Consider the following 21,662-nt stretch of genomic DNA (forward strand, 5'->3'; position numbering starts at 1 on the left):
TAATTTTCCAGAAATTACGTCTTACATTTGACAGCGCGATGTGGGTGCTTTTATTCTAATTGGATTACGCGCGAGCTAAGCTCTTGTGCGAATGACATGTTGACAGACAAAGTTCTTGAAGAATTACGGAAGTAAAACTCTAGTCGCTTTAAAAATCTATATTTAGAACAATAATTAAAACAACCATAAATAACATATATGAAAATAGAGGAAACTGAATCACAAATCTGAACCTAATGTTAATTAGGTTTTGGTTCAATACTGTTTAATAATCCTGCCGGATAGAATAAAACCATTTCATCTTAAGCAGGAGGATTGTTCAGGCATTCGAATTGTACTCTGGGGGTGACGTTACAGAAAGCAGTGGTACCTCAGCTTCATCAATTTGATTTTGGAAATTCACTTCGTTTGGAGCTTTGCCGTTATTCGCCAATCGTTTTCTTACGTTGTTAGGTATGGGTGTGCTGGGAAGCTTCCCGGTTTTCAACTCGCCGCTTTTGTCGATTTCGCCATTAAGCCAATACGTTACCATCTTGCCCTTACCCTAAACCAATAAAGGTTCTTTGTTAGATCATTACAATACGTAGAGAAAAAAAAGTACCTTGACTTCCACCTCGCCTCGTCGCTCTATATCGAACGTTCCGAACTCGTCTAAGACTTTTTTGGTCGCCGGACTGATGTGTATTCGCAGTGGAACTCCATTAGTTTCCATCCTAGAAGCTGTGTTAACAGTGTCGCCGAAGAGGCAATACCTCGGCATCTTCAAACCGACGACACCAGCAACACAGGGTCCAGTATGAATTCCTATTCTCAATTTCAGGATTTCTTCCGGTCGGTGTCTAATTTTGAAAGTTTCGACTGCCTTTAACAGCGCTAGCGACATTCTTGCAATTTCTCGAGCGTGTTTGTTCCCATTGCGGACGGGTAAACCCGACACCACCATGTAAGAATCTCCGATGGTCTCCACCTAAAAACACATTTCAATCCGCGTTTCTTCAACTTACAAAAATAATTACTTTATAGACATCGAAGTTTTCGATGATGGAATCAAAACAAGTGTAGAGATCATTCAAAAAATCGACAACTTGCAGTGCACTACTGTCTGCAGAAAGCACAGTGAAGCCCACAATATCGCTAAAATGTATGCTAACATTTTCGAAGCTTTCAGCTATAACGGATTCTCCAGTTATTAGTTGTTGCGCAACGCTTTTTGGTAATAGTTGATAAAGCAATTCTTCGCATTTACGTTTCTCTTCTAAATAATCCGCCGTTCTTTCTTCCACTAATGACTCGAGGTTGTTTGCGTATTGCTCCATTCGCGCGAGAAGGTTGTCAAAAAAATTTCCATCGGTTTCTCTGAAACATAATTTCGTCAATTTCACATTTAAATCGCCGCTCCAGCTTCTGCAGTAATTGCATTTATTACAGCGTAATGCAGGAACGACGACTTTTGCCATGACGTACTTATTTATATGCTTCAATCTATTTTTGAGGGATGAAAAATCCGGTCTATCGGCGGCGTCTTCAGACCAACATTTTTTCAACAGTAAAGCCACCTCCTCCTCGCATATTGCTTCCCCCAAAGATGGTCGTAGTGGTTGGCCCCCATTTGCATCTGGTCCCTTACGAACAGCGTCAACTTTTTCTACGGAAAAGCGCAAAACAATATTTATTTCCAGCGACGCAGCAACGCAAATAAACCGAAAGAACACCAATTGTCTACTGATCTAATTAAAGATTCCGAATTATAATTAACGCTGGAAATTAATTGAAACTCCTACATAGCACGGGTAATATTATTAGCGCAACTGAAAAATTCATAATTGCATTTTATTTAGCATGCTACTGACATGCAAATATATTTTAAAATATTCGATATTCAATGACAGCCTGGAAACAATAGAAATTGAATGCAATCATCCAAAACGTTTAACGCTCTAGAAAACGAAACAAAGAGAGATAATATTTCATAAAAACATCCTGGCGCATCCACCATTTGCAACTTGTTTCAGTTAAATTTCTAAAGCATATTTTGCTGTAAAATAATGCACGAAATTCATAACAAGTTTATATTTCTTCAACTAAAAAATTAAAAGGTCATGACTTCAACCGTCATACATTAAAGAAAGCTTGGAAAAGTTTGAGATTAAATAGAGCAGCTTTATGGCAGTAGTGGCAGTTATACCAAGAAAATTGGGCATCAAGCCAATTTGATGAAATAGTATTGACCTCAAACGACGGCGGAAATTGAACAAGCCGAGATTTTTTATCACCGACGTAATTAAAACATAAACCGTTAATCGTTTTTTGAAACCTCGCTTTTCAGAAGTTAATACCCAGAATTAATTACTCAAAATTTCATTACAGTCCTCATCAAACGGATTTTCCCAGCAATCAACGCTACTTCTTGATGAAAAGGTGTTAAAGCCTCAAAAGATTCTTAGGATAAGTTCTTAGAAAATCAAATATTTCAACGTCTTCTCAAACTAGACTCCCTTTAAATTAAAGATTAACTTTCACTGCTCTGTTAAAGCCGACATATTTAGGGTTTCCTTCAGATAAATAAGGTATAATTAAATAATCACACGACTGCTTATTATTAATTAAGGGGTGCCGTAGCAAATATCAATTACTGTAACATATTATCTCGGTGGAGATTCTATGACAAATTAATAATTAAATTAAACACAAGACGGGAGAAACGTACTGGAGCGGAAATTAATTCCAAGCATGTTCTATACCCGGATTCGATTTGCGGCTCCACTTACACCATTTATATTCATTGCAAAAGTCTCCAATGGTTCATGTGGCTGGACAAAAAAAAAGTGATGACAACTTTTCACCAAAACAAAACTAATAAAAACTTCAAGGACAGAAAAAATCGGAGTCTCCCAAATTAAGTGTTTCAAGTTACAGCCTCCCGCTTTAATTGCTCAAATTGAAATTCTTCTTTAAAAAGTTTTAAGACTCAAAAGAAAATTTTTATTGTGAATTTTAATCAATGTGGTTGTCGAAGATACAAAGCAGAGATTGGTGGCTGCGTTGCCTTTGGCGGTATCAGAAGCTTCTTTGTGAGAGTTTTAATTGTATAGTTCGTCTTGCACCCACTCTTCAAAAATCAGACTTAAAAGCAATTAAAAAAATACATTTACTACTTGAAATAAAATCTGTTTTGTTTTAGTTTTTCCAAAAGGAAAACAGTCACTTTTTATAGAACTCGCGACTTTTAATTTAAATAAATTATGCGGCTGTGAAAGAAGCGCTTATTTATAAGCGAGCTACTCATCCGCAGACAGAATATCTTATATTAAGTATTCCAGAAGTGAACAAAACTGGAAGAAATGTTTACGGAATTTCCGAAAGTAATTTGTAGCTAATTTTCCAAAGTTAAACATTCAAGTTTCCAAGCGTGAAGTTTAACATCAAAAACATGCGAAAGCGTGGGAAAAATTTTTGTGAGAAAATGTTGAAGGGTGCATGCAATGATTTACTTAAATGTTTGAAGCGGTCTTCTAGAATAGCATTGCAGTTATCACAATTAAGAGTGCAATGGGGCCGCCGGACTTCCAGGAGAGGACTCACGGCCCTCCTCGGCGAAGAGTTGGAGTCCATCTCCAGCCCAGAGTTGTCCGACGGAAGAGTCAAAGACATGTCATTTGCACTTGCCATGTTGTTTAGATTTTAGAACATAGCAAACGTGCGAGTTTCAGCTGTCAACTACCGTCGACGGTCGACGTCCTACTATCATTTCAACATTTTCAACTGAATCGGTAGTCGCAACTTCCACACTTTGAGAAATCAATGTTCCTGCGCCGGTCCATTCTAAGGCGCTGCTGAAGCTGAAAGCTCACTCAGAGAAAACTGCCGCAAATCTTGTTGCTGCGAAATCTAAATGTTATCCCGCTGACACTACTTATGAAATATGAAAAGTATCAGCTTCTGATAGTGACATTTAAAGCGTCAAAACAACTGATTAAGCAATTCATTTCGGTTTGACTACTTCAAGATCAAAGAATCTCCTCGGGTGGAAAATTTACTTCATACAGACATCCAGTTTCCGCTCCAGATAAAACTCTTGTCAATTTCAGTTTGCGACACATTTCCGTTCGTTCAACAAACTAAAAAAAAGTCACAAGCTCGACGCGAAACTTCTATTTTCCGTGAACTTAACGTGTCATTTTATGTCATAAAATGTTTACCAAACTCAGATTTTATAACAAAATAAATCTCCGCGTTTAAACGCTTTCGATTCGCATTTAGTGAACACGCTTTTTCAACAACAAACACTTTTATTTAATGACAATAAAAGTATAGAAAAACGCTGTAAATAGACGACTCACGGAGATACATCAGTTTCCCGCAGAGAATAAGGTCATGCAGTCCCTACAGGCTTCGACCGGTAGAAAGAAGTGCAGTCAGAAACTTTTCCTCAACATTTCTCCCATGAAAGATCTTTCAAATTCAATAGTTGCAGAAATTACTTCCACAGCATTAGATACAAAAGGCTACAATATAAAGAAATACCTCTCTTTCAAAAGCACCAAAAATAATAGAAAGCCATCATCTTCTGACTGGGTTTCATTCCTGTTATTATAGCTACAATAAAAACTTTTTCTCATAAAACTGTTTTTAAAACAAATCTTTCTTTGACATCAACTTGCAAAGAGGCGAGCCTAAAATTTAAAAATACGAACGTAGCAGTTTATTGGAAAATTACAACCAATTGACATTTAAAACGGCCAGGCGCATCCACCATTTTAGCACGGGTCATAATTTTAACGACTCATAACTATAGTGCGTAAATTAAGCTCGCCGGAAATATTTCTAAATGTCGTCGTAAAAAGACAGTTATGTATGAGAAATTTGCAAACACAACCTTTAAGTGCGAAAATGGTGGATGCGCCAGAGCTGAAGCTGCACTAAATTAAGAAAAATCTGAGCCGGTCCACCAAAAATTAAGCAATTTATGGCCACATATACGTTTCAGAACAAACTTAAAAAATTCAGCTTTAATCGCACAAACTTTTTTGTAAATCAAATTATCGAAAAGTTTCCAAGTCTGCGGTAACGAACTGGAGGTACAAAAAACAGCAAATACCTATTCTCGCCAAAGTCACCACAAATAATGATATAACTCGTTAAAAAACTTCCCTACAACACGAAAATTCGCAACATTTTAAAAATTTCCCAAGAGAATAAGGAATGACGAAAGAAACCATTCTGAATTCGGCTTCGCCAATTTAAAGAAGCTCAAAGAACCCAACTAATAACGTGTCTCCTTTATAGTCAACCGGACAAAAAATCGACGCTTCAAAAGCAAAAACTATCAGACGAATTATTGCATGAAATAATTTAAAAGACGGGATTACGACAGGGTGATCCCTGTGCAATGTAGACTTTACTATAAAGCTCCCATTCCGAGAATAAATCACTGCATTCGAGTAATGTTGTAATGATCGAACTAACAAATCCGCTAATCGTTGCAAACATTTCATAATAAAGTTAAATCCAGGCGAAAAGAATATGTTTGAAGACATAAAAGATTATCCAAACCATAGTGCGAAAAAATCAGTCAACCGTAAAATCGAATTTTATGTATGGCAAAGTTGTGAATTTGTTCTCTTGATTTAAGGGAACTGCTTTTATTGTTAATAAAGTTTTCGTTAAGCTGTGCTTAACACACTTCCTACTATTCAGAGTTGCAATAAAACAGAACTCAGTGGCTTAACATCATTTGTTGCTTCTTTGCACCGTGTGAAATTATCATCATCAAATTAACTAAATGTTTGGAGTTATTTTAGAAGGAATTCTTCTTAATGCGTCTGTTAATAACAGCAACTGAAATTAATTAACGCTGAAAAGCAAAGTTTTAAACTTTGCAATTTCTCGCATAGTGACGATATTTTAGTGTTTCTCTTTTCAATACAACACGCTTTTTCCAAGTGAAAGTAATTAAACATTGTTCACTGTACTTCGTAATTGATTTCACCGAAATGTTCTCGTCATTTGGGCCGAATTTGTACCGAGTTCTGTGTTTCGTAATCAGCAAATGCCCAAAAGGCAATCTCTCTAAGTGCACCTAATTTGCAGATTTAATTTAACGACGAAGGTGGTTTTAATTAAACATTCCGTGTTTAGATTTTCGGAAATTTAGCAAAAAATATCTACCTTGAGCTGTCTTGAATTCGTCTAAATGGAAAACGCCTTGACGCACGATAATTTCATGCATTATGATAGCGAATGAGTATACATCTCCTTTTTGTGTTCCTTGGTCTGGAGGATCCTCCATTTTTAGAAGTTCTGGCGCAGTCCACAACCGCCCTAAATTTTTATTCGGTTAAAATGTTTGAATTTATTTCGACTTTCTTACTCTCCCAGTAACTGTGGAATTCTTCGTCCTTTTCGACTTCATTTGAGTGTCTCCTTAAAAAATTCAGTCCGAAATCGCTTATTTTTACCACGAACCTACTATCCACCAAACAGTTCGTTGATTTTAAAGCACCATGAGATTTTATCACTGAGTTGTGTAAATAATTCATACCGCGAACGATATCCATAATTAAGGACATTTTAAAAGTACTATCGATTTTGACGTTTTCATTTTCTAAAATATCTTGCAAACTACCTTTCGGGCAATATTCACTTAAAATACAGTTCGGAATGTCTAAACATGCACCGTAAAATTTCACTAAATTCTCATGCGATAAGTCCTTCATCACTTTTAGTTCTATTAACTGTTCACGCGTGAGCTCGAACTTAACATCCTCCAGATATTTAACGGCCACTCTAATTGCCTTGTAGAAACCCACAGTTGTGTACAATTGCCGATCGCCTGCCACGCTTAGACCATCAACCATCCCATCTAAGTAAGTCTGAAAAGCACCAAAAGAAAAAATTACACTGAATAATATTGTGTTGTGCAAAATACGTATAAATTCACTGGTTATATAACACCTCGTTCATTTCAACCTGAAACTTGAATATATTCAATTCCACGAATGTGCGAATTTCCGTTAAGAGAAATCAGTTTTTCCCGCTATTTCTGCATTTGCTTTATTTCGATATTTTCCTATTTGTCAACACCGGAAAATTTCTCTAGTCGAGGAAAAGACTTCCAAATGAAATCGGCTTATTTAATTTAGAATTCATGAAAATGCTAATTAGGCGAAATCGTTTCATTTCTCCCCTTCATCCAAGCAATCAAGGCAGAATTGGCCAAGGTGAAAATGTTTTAAAATATTTAACGTCTCCGCGTTAATAACGTGATAGATATTTAAATATATTTTTTTTGAAAAAATGGTGGATGCGCCAAATCAATTATCTTCAAACAAAACATCTGAAAGTTCTCGCGCCGATATTAACGAGAAATTAATTTTCAGGCTACCGCTCTAAAAACCGATAAAATCATTTAGATATTTATTAAGGTTGTAACGTGCAACGTACTTTGCACACAAATTTAATTATTACATATTTAAAAATTTAAGTGATCATACAAGCTGGCTTCCTCGGCGCAGCGACGTTGTCGATTGGAAACTACTTCTTGGCTTAATCGGAAGAAGCACTATATCGTCATAATTGACTTTCCAAGCCATGGAATAAATGGCTCTCTTGAGTTTGAAATGTCTGAAAAATAACAAACTTGAAGAATTTCTAATTAAAACGAAGCTGCGACATACCTGTATAGTATTATAGCGACGATCAATATTCCTAGGCACAATACCAAAATGAGACTAATAAGTAGGATTTTCTCTGTGTCTAGCGCTAGAACATTTCAATACATTAAAAACGCCTTATCTTGTTTGTCGATTTATAGCCTATTTTCCTAATAATAAAGTTATGTCAATAGCTGTGATTGGAATCTCGGTGGAGATAAAGAGATTTTAATCGACAAACACACGGAACTTGACAAATGATTTACAAGGCGCCATAAAAAATAAAACAATACAACAAATTAGATTCTACAGTACGTTAAATCGAGACAAAAAAAATCTTACTTGGACATAGCGACATGTCATAGCCGCATTTCGGGGTATCAGAAGGATCTCCATGTAACCAATTGACGTTCCAAGAAGAAATCGTTTTATTCTCATTAGTATACACAGCCACTACGTTGTACTGATCTGAAGAATTCATTTGGAGTAACGCGTACGAAGCGACCCGTTGTCCGTTACAATTAATTTTTACATTTTGTCCATTTCTTCCTGGAAAAATAAAATTATCTCTGATGATATCTCAAGTAAAAAATAAACCTTTGAACTCAGCTCCCATCATATTTTTGACGATATCATATCCTCGTGGTGTATCATTTTTATTGTGATCATGATAGTCTATTAATGTTTTGTTCAAAGCATAGACATAAAGTTGCATTCCATCATACAAAGCATCAAGATAAATTGAGCCTTTTTGTTGATTAGCAACTCTGCTGAAATTAGTTTCAGCAAATGGTGTGAAAGTGAATATTGACCGAAATGCTATTTTTGCGATGTCATTGTTCTCAATGTCGTTAGGATCATACCATGGGCGAGAAGGGCTAAAATTTTAAGGATTAATATCGCCGCGAGTGAAGTCTACCCTTACTCATGATTAGTATTGTATGTTTCGAAATTAAAAACTGTATATTCTCCACTTTCCATCATATTCATTTTGTAGGCATCTATCGCAAACTTTCGCAATTTTTTCGAACTTGTACATGTGAGGATTACTAGAAAAAGAGTAAAACTGTTTTAATTTTCATTGTTGGCTGAGAAACTCGAACTACACTCCAAAAATACAACCCTTGATGGTAATTAAGTAAATCAAGAGCACGTAATTAATAATGCCAAATCCAGTGCTTTCCTGCCAATATGTTTGACTAGTTATTCGATAGGCACTTGTGCTGTTCATTTTGCTCGTAGCCTGAACCAATCAATAGAGAATGTTCTATTTTTTAGCTCCGGGTCCCGGACAATAATTATGAAAATGTCACTTACTTCCATAATTAACTCCCACGATTTGCTCGAGATAGTACCGATAATCTTGGTTCAACAAAACCAAATCCCCGTCTTGAAAGTCCAACTTTTCTACATTTTTAGCTTCTTCGACTACACTTTCCATGATAAACTTACACGTGTTATCTCCCGCTAGTTCAACTTGTTCATCTTTTTCGTACATAAGCGCAATTTTCTTCCACTGGTACCTATTTAGATGTTAGTTGCAGTTTTAAAGTGGCACTCTTACCTCTCCATCATTAAACGAAAAAATTCTCCAAAAGATCTAAAATCGGTTGGACCTGTGTTAATAGTCATAAAATACTCATTAGAGCATTTCGTTTTTTCTGCCGAGAAGGCGTAAGTAAATCCTCCGGGGGTTAATACAGGCATGCCGTTGAATCCCAAGTATTTTGCGATTCTTGAAACGCTGGCTAAAAGTATTTTATGATTGTAAGTTCGTGTTTAAGCCTCAACGTACCAAGACAGTAATCGCAAACTGGACCTAGGATAAAATGGGCATGTTTATTTGCCATTTTAATTAAATTGACGGTAGCAAATTCCTGTTTACACTGGTCATCGTAATACTCGACAGTAAAATTAATTGATGGTTGTAATTGATCACTTTCATTTTGAAAACTAGCCAAAGTAGTGTTGACCTGAAATGATGTTTACTGAGGTCTAATTTCATAAAAAAAAAAACAAAAAATTGCGTAAAATAAAATTACCGATTTCTAAAACATTTCAACAATCGTACACAATGTTTTTATTACTCTCATAAGTGGTTAAGATTTCTATGATTCATTCTTTTTGTTCAGATTGTTTTAATATCTAAGATAAACTAAGATAGTTTAAAAGTATTAATCGAACGTTTTATTTTTAACTCAATTTTAATGACTTTAACAAAGTGAAAAATAACAAACCTGAGCAATGTTAACAATGTAATCTCCTCCTGGAATTATAACCGCTACTGTAATGCTACAGTTGTCCAAACTCTTACAAGTATCATAAAGATTTTGTTCTGCTACCTCATCGTCTTTGCATGGTTCATTTTGGTACTGACAGTTTGACAACGGCCAAGGAGGAATTTGAAGAATTGTGGTATTCCACTCATAAGCTGCACCAACTTTCAAGATCAACAGAATCCCAATTAAAAACATAACTAAGTTTCACACCGAAGTACAAGAGAAAAGCTTACGATACCAATTAACGACCCGCACTCAACGCATTTTATGGAAGCAACGAATATACTAAGTTTCGATACTCGCCGATAGCAAGTGTAGATAGTGCCGCCCGCGCAGATAAACAGATAATTTCTATAATAAAAGTGGTCTATTTTGTGAGATTTCATAATTGAGTATTAGCATCGGAGCCAAATTTTAAGATGAATCTTAGCCAGCGCGCTCTTCCCGATTTGCTGTAGCGCGACTTGCGGACCACACTCTAATCAAATTTTCTCAAATTGTACCAATAAAAATGCATTGGTAACAGGCGCTTCTTTAAATTCAATAAGATTTTAAGAAGAAGCTCTGGAAACGCGATGTAATGCATGTTCCGATTCGCCATTTTAACGTGCCAAATCCAATTCCGGCCTTCGTTTTTTGTAGAAAAAGAACTTATTGATTGGTCAGAGCGGATCCGCCTATTGCTTTTTTAAAACTAATAAAGGAACTATTCCGTTTTTGCGCCATGGCAATTAAATGCTATTCGCTGGCAATAAAATAGCAATTATGGTTTTTAATAAAGAAAGCATATGGGGAAAATAATTGTTTTCATTATCTTCTCATAAAGTTACATTTCCCAATTTATTAATTATGAATAAATAATAACAATAATTATTTTTATTAAGTGTTTATGCGTCATTCACGCAATATGAACGGAAGCTAGAAAAACATTTTCGTGATAAAGATAATATTTAATATTTTATATACCCAATAATATTTGTTTTCATACATTCTACAGGTAAAAATAATCGATTCTTGTCTTCACCATTTAATTTTTCCACTGTGAAAACAAATTATAGTGGGTAAACGTTCGGCTCTATTTTCAAAATTCACAAAAGTGGATGCTTTCAGAAATCATTATTTATTTAGGACTTGGAGAGAAGTAGCAGTCAGATTACGTAAAAGAAGGCCCACGTGAGACCTCGTTGATAAAGCATCAAACGGCGGCAATCTATCACAGGCCAAAGAAGTTTTAATTTTTTATCATTTTATCAGAGATTTGAGCCAAGTCGTGAAATTTATCAATGAGTATCAAAATTTGTGACGTCACTTGGGAACGCGAAAAACTTAAATTTTCACACTCCAATCTGTACGTCTGTCTAACTTATCGATGATTTCTGTGATAATTGATAAAAGTTATCAGTAGGTAGTGTCAGAGCTGCGGTTAAATTTAACTTCGTTCAAAACTTGAAATTAGTTTGTGGCTGTAATTTTTACTTTTACTAAAACTGACACATGTAATAAGCAAACAGCGTCAAATTGAAGTGAGATCTAATCGTTTCCCGGTCTCCACATATTGCCAATAAAGTTTCCCATCCCAAGTTTATTCAACCTCCAAGTCTGCGAACTATGCAACCAAAAAAGCACTCCGTTGATCAACTAATAACAAAAAACAAAGAAAATTGTATGTGATTAATTTCATGTTTGTCGCATGACAGCGTTAACGGTCATTTTTAACTAGATAAATTGCGATATTTCCGCACTATTTCATTTTATATAACATCCAAAGTAGTAAAAGAAACATTCACTGCGGCATTTAATTTTTACTAGTCCAATAAAAGTAAGAAATGTGTTGCGCGACTGCAATCAATATCACGCTACATTGCAATTAAATGTAAAATTCAAACCAATTTCTCGTTCTACAGCAAAACCACTGCTTGGTGGCTTCAAGTACTTTATACAGCAATCTACAATTTTGTTCTTGCTGTTTATTCTGGGGTTAAATCAAACTCTGTTGCTCCCGGGTAAAGGGAAACTTAGACAGAAAGACACAGTTTTCTTTAACAAAACTTTATTAACACACTTTACACCAGTTTTATAGACATAAAAAATCTATTACAATTTTTTCGGTTTTGGTTTTCGTTTCACAGCGTTAATACTTTGTACAATTTGATCTATATCGTCGTTATCTCCAGAGTAATCGGCGGTGGCTGGTTTTTTGCTCGCCGAATTTAAGAAATCGGTTACGTAACTACCCAATAATTCTTTAAGGAAATAACTAACTTTATCAATGTTGTAAACAGCACACATTATTCCGAAAATTAAAACTAACGTCCAGACAGACGTTTGTTTGATGTCTTGTTCTATCATATTAGCTTTAACTACGAAATCCAACTCTACATATTTAACAGAAGAGTTAGCAACAAAGAATTCGGGCTCAGGTTCGAGTTTGTTGTTTAAACTAGATTCTAGGTGTACTGAGTACGTTTTACCATCAAGTGGTAACGGTGGAATTTGTACCAAAACTCCCTGATTATAATCAGCAGTAATAGAAATAGAAGAAGTGTCGACTCTCCCTGTGTAGACTATTCCTGAGCCGGAACTCTCGCAGACTACTTTCAAGCGTAGACTCTTGTAGTGCTCAGGATTCTTCGCGTACACCTTCACAAGCAAGTCAAAATGAGACATTGGCCGGAAAATAACCAATTGCAGTCCGGTGACGTCTTGAACAACTCGTTCGACATGAATGACTTTAGGGGAGCTTCGTTCAATCGCGTATTTTCCAGCGAGACTATTTCGCACTGTTATATCGTACGAACAGTACGGCTGAAGTCCACGAATGCGGAACTGTCCTGAAGGTTCTGATGTTGATTCTTCAGAAAAATGGCTGCAGTTTCCTACTCCCACGGCCACCACCGCTGCGTTTTCTTCAGGCTCGCGGTTGAGGGAGGTTATTTGACCGTAGGCGCTGTAGGCCACCCTTTTTCCGCTGAAAATGGAAAAATTCACGTATGCTAATTTAGAAGGGTAGTTTTCCTTACACCAATTTGACATTGACGGTCTGTCCTTCATCAACTTTGATTATTTTGGAAGTGGGCTCAAAACTGTACTCTTTCATCATTGGCCGCAGGAAGTACTCGCCAGGACTCAACGAATGGAACGTGATTTTTCCAATTTCGTTAGTTTGAAGATTGCTTCTGTAGCTATCGCCTCCAGACAACGACAATAAAGTTCCCTAAAAATTACGTTACTTACAGGCACAGTTATGATTTCAAAATTACTTGTAAGGGAGTGTTGTCGCTTTTATCCACGACATCAATGACAATCTCCGCAAGTTTTTGTGCAAGAAAATCTCCAGCTTTGTTGGGACCCACCAGAACGTAAGAGTCCTTCTTCGCGGCGATTTTGTACGACTTATTTTTATCCAACGGTGGAAATTTGTACTTCCCGTGTTCGTCTGTTTCGGCCATCAAAGTGTCGGAGTTTTCTGTTTCTACAGTCACCAGAACTCCCTTAAGTGGTGGGATGATTTTACCTTGGAAAACCACCCCTAAGACACCTTTGAACTTCGCACCTAAGTTCTCACAGTCGGAATTCCCGTTGATTGATAAAATCGGAGGAGTAAAATACAAAATATCAGACTGTGGTATTATCACTGCGGATTCGCTAGGACTTAGAAGCAGCTCAATTTCGTAACCGTTTTTCCCAAAAATCAGAGGCGGAGTTGTGGATTTCGTGCCGTCTATGTTAATAACAGCGACGACATCTCCGTGTTTCTTCTCAGATTCTATACTGAGGGTGACTCTGTGTTTAAGTGCGTTCAAAAATATTTCATTGACTGTAGCATCGGTATTGTATGATACGATGTTTGACTCGTAACTGTGACAACTTTCGAGTTGGAAGTTATACGCTCCGGCTTTTTCCAAGCAGTACGGTAATTTACCTTTATTGATCTTCACGACAGTTTCTTTGGATTGAGGCGAGGCTTTGTACGTCACCTAGATACAAATAAATAAATTTTGAGTTTCTCTGGGTTAGTTCCGTACCTGAGTATCGTGCGACGAAACAAAAACGACCGAATATCCCAATTGAACAAAAGTTGGAACTTCCACGTTGATATTGTTGACGTTAACAGTTTGTTTGTTGGATTTCCAGCACAGTTTGTTGTCGCTCAAGGAAACTTCGTAAATTCCGGGATAAATGTCCGAAATCTTGTACGAATCGTCTAAAAACCAAAATTAAAATTTTGCCTAAGAGGTACTTTTTCTCTACCGATGATGTTGATTACGAATTGGTTTTTCTCAGACTCGCCCGCTGGTTTCAAAATGGCCTTCAAGCCAACACAGTCCTTTTTGCTAAGACATTGAATTTTACCAGTCACTGTTGCTTTCAGCTGGGAGAAGATAATACTGGCGGTTTGTTCAGAGTCGACTTCAATCGTTTGAACCTTGGGGAAAAACCTAAATTTTCATTAGTTTGAAAGGACTGTGATCAAAGAACTTACTGCATTCCTTTTTGGGAGTCAGCGCTGTCTACTACAACTTCGACGTTGTATTTTCCAGGACTCAAAAACTCGCAGAATTGTCCTGTATTCATATCTGACAAAGTAGTGGCGATTTTAGTACTGCCTTGTTGAGAAAACGTGATAGTTTGGGTTTTATCACTGATTACAGTTCCACAGACTTGGGATGACGAGGGGATCATATCGGGAAGTTTGCTATTGGGGTTGATTTTTAAAGAGACTTCTTTGAACCGGAAACCATCTAAAAATAAGTCACGTACAGTAAAATGTTGTTTCCCGTGTTAAATTTATTACCTGCTTCCACTTGAACGTCATATGTGCCAGCTTTGAGTCTTTCAAGTTTGTAAACTCCATCTTTATTAGTTTTAGTGATTTGGTTCCTATTTATGTATATTTTAGCGTCGGGAATGGGCTTACCTCCCGTTGATTTCAACACGCGTCCGTTTATATTAAACCCAATAATCTAAAAAGCGTAATTTTAGCCTAAAAGTCCGCATAAAATCGTATACAAACCTCGAAATTCTCCCTAAGTTTGACGCTGTTGTGTTCAACAGTGAACGGAATAGAATCGGGTTGGTAATAAATATTTTGTTCGTTGTAATAAAGAGTAACAAAATATTTTCCATAGGGGACAGCACCAAATGTAAAAATGCCCTGCTCGTTTGTTTTGACATGGCAAATTGGTTTTCGTGAAGACGACAAACCCGGCAATGGAGATTTATCACAACCGTCGACTTTAACATCAGTGCCCTGTAAAAACAACATACAAGTTGTTTTAAAATAATTGTAACATCTTCACTTACAGAAGACTGTGAAAATAGAACAATAATAGCATCTCTGATTGGTTCTCCTTCGTCCTTGACAGCACCAATGACGTCATAGCCTTGTATCAGAAGACTTTTTGGTGGCAACTCTGTATTTCCTTCAGCTACAACTACAGTGACGCTCTCTTTCCATACTTTCCACCTTAAATAAAAAATTGTACAAAATGAATGACAAAATCGGGAATTTACTTTGAGTTAGATATCCTAACAATATAGCTCCCTGGATATACAGGGGTGAAAAAAAAGGTGCCGTCTGTGCTAGTAACAGTTTTTCTAACTTCTGCGTCTGATTTCAATTCGATTTCAATGCCCTCAGGTCCGATATTGCTACCCAAACTTTCAATCTGCAAGAATTGTTTTATTGGGTCACACTGACTACCTTAAAATTACCTTTCCAGTAATTCCAAACCCTTTAAAATTAAAATTTATGTCTTTTCCTTGGCTACATAAATCAGACACCCCATCTACAGCTAAATCAACTTTTGTGGGGGTAAAACTCCAACCAGGGGGTGGCTCCAGCTACAAAATTTTTTTAGCAAGGGAAAATCTGACGTTTTACCTAACCTCTAAAATATAGTCGCCTTTATCGTAAAGAGGGACGAAATAATACCCATTATTCGGGGCGCAATTAATTTTATCCTTCAAAATCCCCTGTTTTGTTAATCTGAAATTATCATTGTAATTTTGGTTGATGAGTCTTCAAGAAACTTACAATTTTACTTCCACTTTGGAAAAATCGATGGGAACATGACTTTTCACAAAGCCTCCACAGCCCAAGATATTTTCTGACACAATTTCCAATGTAAAATGACATAAAATGAAGAAAAGAATATAAACTTTATTCATTTTTCTAAAATTAATTTATATATTTAAATTATCACATCCAGAACGTAACGTAACCTGTTAATCGGCAGGATTGCCACCGCTACAAAAAAAAAGATAACCAGAACGCATGCCTGTGCTTTAGTGGTGGGAAAATTGAATTTTCAAAAAAATTAAAATATAATAAAAATATATATAAGATTACATTATCACAAGTGGGACCTTGAGTTTAAATAGTCATTATTTATAATTATCAATATACGTCAAAAATAGCATTGCGTACTGAAAAACCACAAACGAGGAAATTTGAAATTATTTTTGCTGTGAACATATTAAAAAAAGTCACGTTTCGTTCACATTGCTAATTTGCAAATAAAATGACTAAGCCGAATAAGTGCTTTATCTTTTACGTACTTTTGATATAATTGTTTATATTTTTATCTCATTTCACACCTTAGTAAGATGTACTCAACGTGAATATTTTTGCAGTTTGTGTGTTTAGGCATTTAGTTGTGAATCCGAAGAATAGGTATGTACATGCTCTTTTAGGTCATGGTTGAGGTCACTTGTGATAAGAACCAAATTTAAGCTTATTTCTCAATAAGTTTTCAGCTTCGACAGCACTCGGTTGTTCTTATTTTCTGGTAAGTGTTATTCTCTGCAAAGTCATGACCTTCATCAATGTTAAGTGCAATTTAAAGCAACACATAACATTCCAAAATTCGGTTTCGCTTTACCTGTCAAAATCTGCCAATTCCGGCTTAGATTTAATTTAAAATCCACAACAGTTTCATTCATCAAGGACACGCGAAGATAAATTCCTGGTTCTAATTGAAGTTTTATTGACACCAGATGGTTACAACTTTACGTCGCCTAATTTTGAATTTTTACGACACTGTGATTTCACTTTTTTTCAATAGTGCAACTTACTCGTGCTAGATTTGGGTTCAAGTGCATCAAAACTTACTTAAGTAGGAGAAGTAGAGGGGCATTGATTGGTTCAAGAAAGTACTTAGCAAACTACAACGTTAGTAGTCACATGTTGATGCAACCAGCAATGTGTTAAAACATTATTTAGTTAAATTAAATGGGTGCGAAATAAAAAATTAAACGAAACGTGTACGTACAGAACAATTTATTCCCGGTTTTGCAATTATTGTCTATAAATCAATTTTAACGGGTTTTCCTTATCCTACAATAATTAATATGTTTTAGGTACGTTAATGATTGATAACTCTTAACAATGACAACGGAATTTATCAACGGTGAGTAAAATATTTTCGTGTAGAAATTAGAGAATACCGCTCAGATTTCCGAGACAGCTATTTTGCAAAACGCTGAAAACGCGGAATTTTACGTCATAATTGCGCTGAAAAAGTGGAACTCTAGCAGTATTTCATAAAATTCAATGTTTCTTTTAATTTATTGTAAAATTATAATTTCAACTGAATTTTTAAATTCATAAAATTATATGGACGTCGGTTTAGTCGGTCAGGTAAAATTATGATTCTACAAAATTAACAATTGGGACCGATTGCAGTACAATTATCCGCATTTTACATTCAAACAATTTTCAATGAGTTTTTCTGCTTGATACACAAACGCATAGTTTCACAGAGAAATAAAACAAAGTTTGGTATTGGGTTTCAGAGTTGCATTCCGTCTATTTGTCAACATTTTTTTTCTTGGCACGCAATGGTACAAAGAATTTATAACCTATTAATTAATTCTCAGTTTACATTAAAAAAAAACAGTTATTATTATTATTGTTAAAATGACTTCCTTTAAACTCAGCGATCCCACTCTCCCCTAACGGTTCAATTAAACTATTTTTAGAGCGATAGTACGTTTTCGTGAATATTTATACCCAAGCAATGATAATCTTAACAACACTTTATTATAATTGTTAACTTCGACGCTGCTTCATTTCGGTACCAAAAAAAGTCCAAATTGGAGCGCGTATCCTCAGTGCGCAAATGAATGGATGATATGACGTGTTTATTTTTTACATACAATAAGTGAACCTTGAAATTTCAAGTAAATTTAGGTAATTTACATGTGTTTTCGCAAAATTGGGCTTTTCAATATTGTCAAAATTTTTATTGGAATATTAAAAAAAATATATCGGTACAGCCGAAGTCACCCTGAAAATGTTTTTTTAGTATGTCGTTGACGTCTTACGGGTGTAACCTTTATTCAAAATAATTTTATAGTTCCTTGCTTAATGTTGTCAGTAATTTATTCGTTACGGTTCCACTTACCACAAGCGCGATAGAAAAATATGTGATAAGCAGTGTTCCCGATTATGATTCTACTAGTCATGATAGTAGTGATCAGACCAGGTTGCTCGATACAAATCGATGACTCAATCAACTGATTTAGGTCCAAACCAAGTTTTACCTGCTGATGATCTAACAACAGTGAAAGCTGATGGAGTTGTACGTCTTCGAATTCCCGAAAGCGGGAAAGCTATCGAAACAATTGCTCCGATTTCCGTCCCTGGACTCTTGAAACAGATTAGTGAGAAATATCCCAATCATCCCGCGTTGGCCTACAAAGAAGGGGGAAAATGGAAGAAAATAAACTACAAGTAAATATTATCACACCGCGGAATAGAACGTATAGCGTGACTTTTAGGGAGTACCTGGAGAGTGTCAGGACGTGTGCTAAGGGATTTATCAAATTAGGGCTCGAAAAACACGGTGGGGTTTGCATTTTGGGGTTCAATAGCCCAGAATGGTTCATTTCGGACCTCGCGGCGATATTCGCCGGGTGAGTATTCTAAGAATTGTAAATATTGATATTGATAAAAAATGGAAAGTGTGTTCGTGATAATGATAACGGTGACACATGTGGTGTTTTAAATGTCCTATTATACGCAAACATAATAAAATAATAAATAAGACTTCTCTAATCTAGAAAGGATTACATAGCCGTAACACATGGCGAAAATCTCTAAATTACAAGGTAGACATGGAATGATTATGACACATGGCAAAAATATCTAAATTACACGGTGGACCTGGAACTATTATGCAATAAGAAATAAATTCGGAAATATGCTTCAAAGAATGAACAAGCTATTCAGATCATATTTCTTTCCCTTTAAATCATTTATTCATATAATTCCTCTACAATTAAATATATCCCGTCATTAATTCGTAAGGTTGACATGTTGACTTGCAATTATTTATAAATTAGGTACAATTTTTTATCAAGTCATTCCCATGTTGAAAAGATAACATAAAACGAAAAAGTGGTACTTTAATGTCCTTGTAGAAATTGATCGTATATTTGTCGCTCGTCCACCTGTTCATGGTTTAAGGTCCATTTCTTATCTTCTATATGTTATTGAATATCGCGTTCTAAGGTTCCAATGTACACACCGGAAAATCAGAGTTTTGCATTCTCGCATTGAATTGTTTTCATTCTCACGTCTTGAGTTTCAGCAATTTTTTTTCGAACTTCTATCTTATATAAACTCAGAAGGTATAATTTCCTCCAACCTTCAAGCCATGGATGATAGTAAAATCAATAATAACGCAGATAGCAAAGCCATTACGCCTTATTTTTGAAAGCTTTTTGTATAACTGATATAGGCTTTAATCAGTCGGCTAATCAAACGCAAAGTTAATGAAATGAGTTAATGAAAAAAAGTTAATGAAATGAAACTTTCTAGCGGGATAGCAGTCGGAATTTACACTACAAATTCAAGTGAAGCTTGTTTCCACTGCCTTAACCACAGTAAAGCCAATATTGTGGTCGTTCAAGATCAGAAACAATTAGATAAAATTCTTGCTGTAAAGTCTCGCCTTCCACACCTCAAAACCATCATTCAGTACGAAGGCGAACCAACGACTCCTGGAATTATGAGTGTGAGCATCTTCCCCGAAAACTAAACTTCAATACATTCTTCGTTTTTCAGTGGTCCGACCTTATGACAATTGGTCGAGACCAAGGAGAGGAAGAACTAGACCAAAGAATCAAATCTCTCGCTGTTAACAAATGCTGCACGTTAGTTTTTACAGTAAGAAAACGTAATTTGAAATTTCATGCCGATCTTATTTTTTTAACAGTCAGGGACCGTGGGCAAGCCAAAAGCAGTGATGTTAAGCCATGATAACCTCTTATGGGACGCCTTATCCATAACCGAACGCATAGACCTCAAAATGGGCGAAGAAATTCTTGTCAGCTACTTACCACTAAGCCACGTGGCAGCTCAAGTTGTGGATATTTACATAGTTATGATGAACGCAGCTTGCGTTTACTTCGCTGATCCCAATGCTCTGAAAGGTACTCTGGTAAACACGCTACAAGAGGCACAACCTACCAAGTTCTTAGGAGTACCAAGAGTGTGGGAGAAAATCCACGAAAGAATGATGCAGATTGCGGCACAGAACAGCGGACTCAAAAAAATGTTAGCGACTTGGGCAAAAAATCAAGCTCTTCAGCATCATCTTAACAGAATAAAAGGGTAACTACTAAAATCCTAAAATACGTCTAAATGTCATTATTTCTTCAGGAACCATAGCACCAGTTGGAGTTACTACCTCGCGAGTGCTGTTATTTTCAAGAAGATTAAACAAGCCCTCGGATTTAATCGTTGCTCTTTGTTTGCATCCGCTGCTGCACCTCTGGCGGCAGACATCAAACGCTACTTCTTGAGTCTTGATATTCCCATAATGGAGGCTTTTGGGATGTCAGAAGCCAGTGGAGCTCACACTCTGTGCAATTTGAGTTCATTCGGACTTGAAACAATCGGAATGTCTTTGCCAGGGACCAAAACAAAAATCTTGAACCATGAAGACAATCAAGGTGGCGAAATCTGCATGTATGGTCGTCACGTCTGCATGGGATATCTGGAAGACAGCGAAAAAACCAACGAGGCTATAGACTCAGACGGATGGTTACATTCTGGAGATTTGGGGAGAGTTGACGAAAAAGGCTTTGTTTACATAACTGGAAGACTTAAAGAACTTATTATAACTGCCGGTGGTGAGAATGTGGCACCTGTACCAATTGAGCAGCTTATCAAGGCTGAACTTCCGCACATTAGCAACGCGTTCCTTGTTGGCGATAAGAAAAAGTTTCTGTCTGTTTTACTTACTTTTAAGACAGATGTAGATCCTGATAACGCAAGACCGTTAGACACTTTAGTAGCAAGTGTACAGGATTGGCTGAAAAGTTTAGGTTGTCATGCTAACACTGTCAGCGAAATTTTAAAAGCAGGACCTGATCAGAAACTCTTGCGCGCACTTCAAGAAGCCATCGACCGAGTCAACTTACAGGCTGTGTCCAACGCCCAAAAAATACAGAAATTGGCGATTCTGCCGGTTGATTTTTCTGTAGTTACAGGGGAACTTGGTAAGAATATTGGGAGTTGGAAAGTTTTATTGATTTTTTTTTCTAGGTCCGACTTTAAAAGTGAAGCGAAACGTGGTGTCAGCGAAATATACAGATATTATAGAAAAAATGTATGCTTAATAATTAAGTTTAGTAAAAAGTGAGGTAGGAAAAAAAAGTCTGATTATTGTCAAAATATTCTTTACTTAAAAATAATATAAATAATACCTTGAGTATAATT

General features: G+C 36.3%; 3 protein-coding genes across 3 annotated transcripts; 1 reads left to right on the forward strand and 2 right to left on the reverse strand.

Annotated features, from left to right (window-relative positions):
• Positions 1-143: 143 nt before the first annotated feature.
• On the reverse strand, positions 144-10,212 carry LOC148167231 (atrial natriuretic peptide receptor 1-like). The gene is made up of 15 exons (XM_088047704.1): positions 9,890-10,212; positions 9,448-9,625; positions 9,217-9,400; positions 8,970-9,175; positions 8,578-8,701; positions 8,250-8,530; positions 7,995-8,201; positions 7,677-7,761; positions 7,494-7,623; positions 6,371-6,872; positions 6,169-6,321; positions 1,465-1,645; positions 1,017-1,356; positions 602-967; positions 144-544 (listed from the first exon to the last, which is right to left on the reverse strand). Exons 1-15 carry the CDS (start codon positions 10,124-10,126, stop codon positions 320-322), a joined length of 3,399 nt encoding a protein of 1,132 aa, XP_087903830.1. The 5' UTR covers positions 10,127-10,212; the 3' UTR covers positions 144-319.
• Positions 10,213-11,964: 1,752 nt separating this feature from the next.
• Positions 11,965-16,237, reverse strand: LOC148167232 (BOS complex subunit NOMO3). Its single transcript, XM_088047895.1, has 14 exons — positions 16,157-16,237; positions 15,969-16,106; positions 15,821-15,920; positions 15,647-15,775; positions 15,446-15,600; positions 15,236-15,398; positions 14,946-15,182; positions 14,727-14,895; positions 14,415-14,673; positions 14,183-14,370; positions 13,957-14,135; positions 13,192-13,908; positions 12,952-13,145; positions 11,965-12,899 (listed from the first exon to the last, which is right to left on the reverse strand). The coding sequence occupies exons 2-14, from the start codon at positions 16,100-16,102 to the stop codon at positions 12,026-12,028; spliced, it is 3,498 nt and encodes a 1,165-aa protein (XP_087904021.1). The 5' UTR covers positions 16,103-16,106; positions 16,157-16,237; the 3' UTR covers positions 11,965-12,025.
• Positions 16,238-16,588: 351 nt separating this feature from the next.
• Positions 16,589-21,654, forward strand: LOC148167233 (very long-chain-fatty-acid--CoA ligase bubblegum-like). The gene is made up of 10 exons (XM_088047896.1): positions 16,589-16,607; positions 16,684-16,722; positions 17,294-17,343; positions 18,461-18,668; positions 18,716-18,850; positions 19,758-19,953; positions 20,004-20,105; positions 20,155-20,552; positions 20,601-21,442; positions 21,489-21,654. The coding sequence occupies exons 3-10, from the start codon at positions 17,322-17,324 to the stop codon at positions 21,560-21,562; spliced, it is 1,977 nt and encodes a 658-aa protein (XP_087904022.1). The 5' UTR covers positions 16,589-16,607; positions 16,684-16,722; positions 17,294-17,321; the 3' UTR covers positions 21,563-21,654.
• The last annotated feature ends 8 nt before the right edge of the window (positions 21,655-21,662 follow it).

This window comes from Gnatocerus cornutus, chromosome 10 (assembly GCF_029298725.1).
Source record: "Gnatocerus cornutus isolate USDA-ARS CGAHR chromosome 10, icGnaCorn1.1, whole genome shotgun sequence".
Classification (NCBI taxonomy): domain Eukaryota; kingdom Metazoa; phylum Arthropoda; class Insecta; order Coleoptera; family Tenebrionidae; genus Gnatocerus; species Gnatocerus cornutus.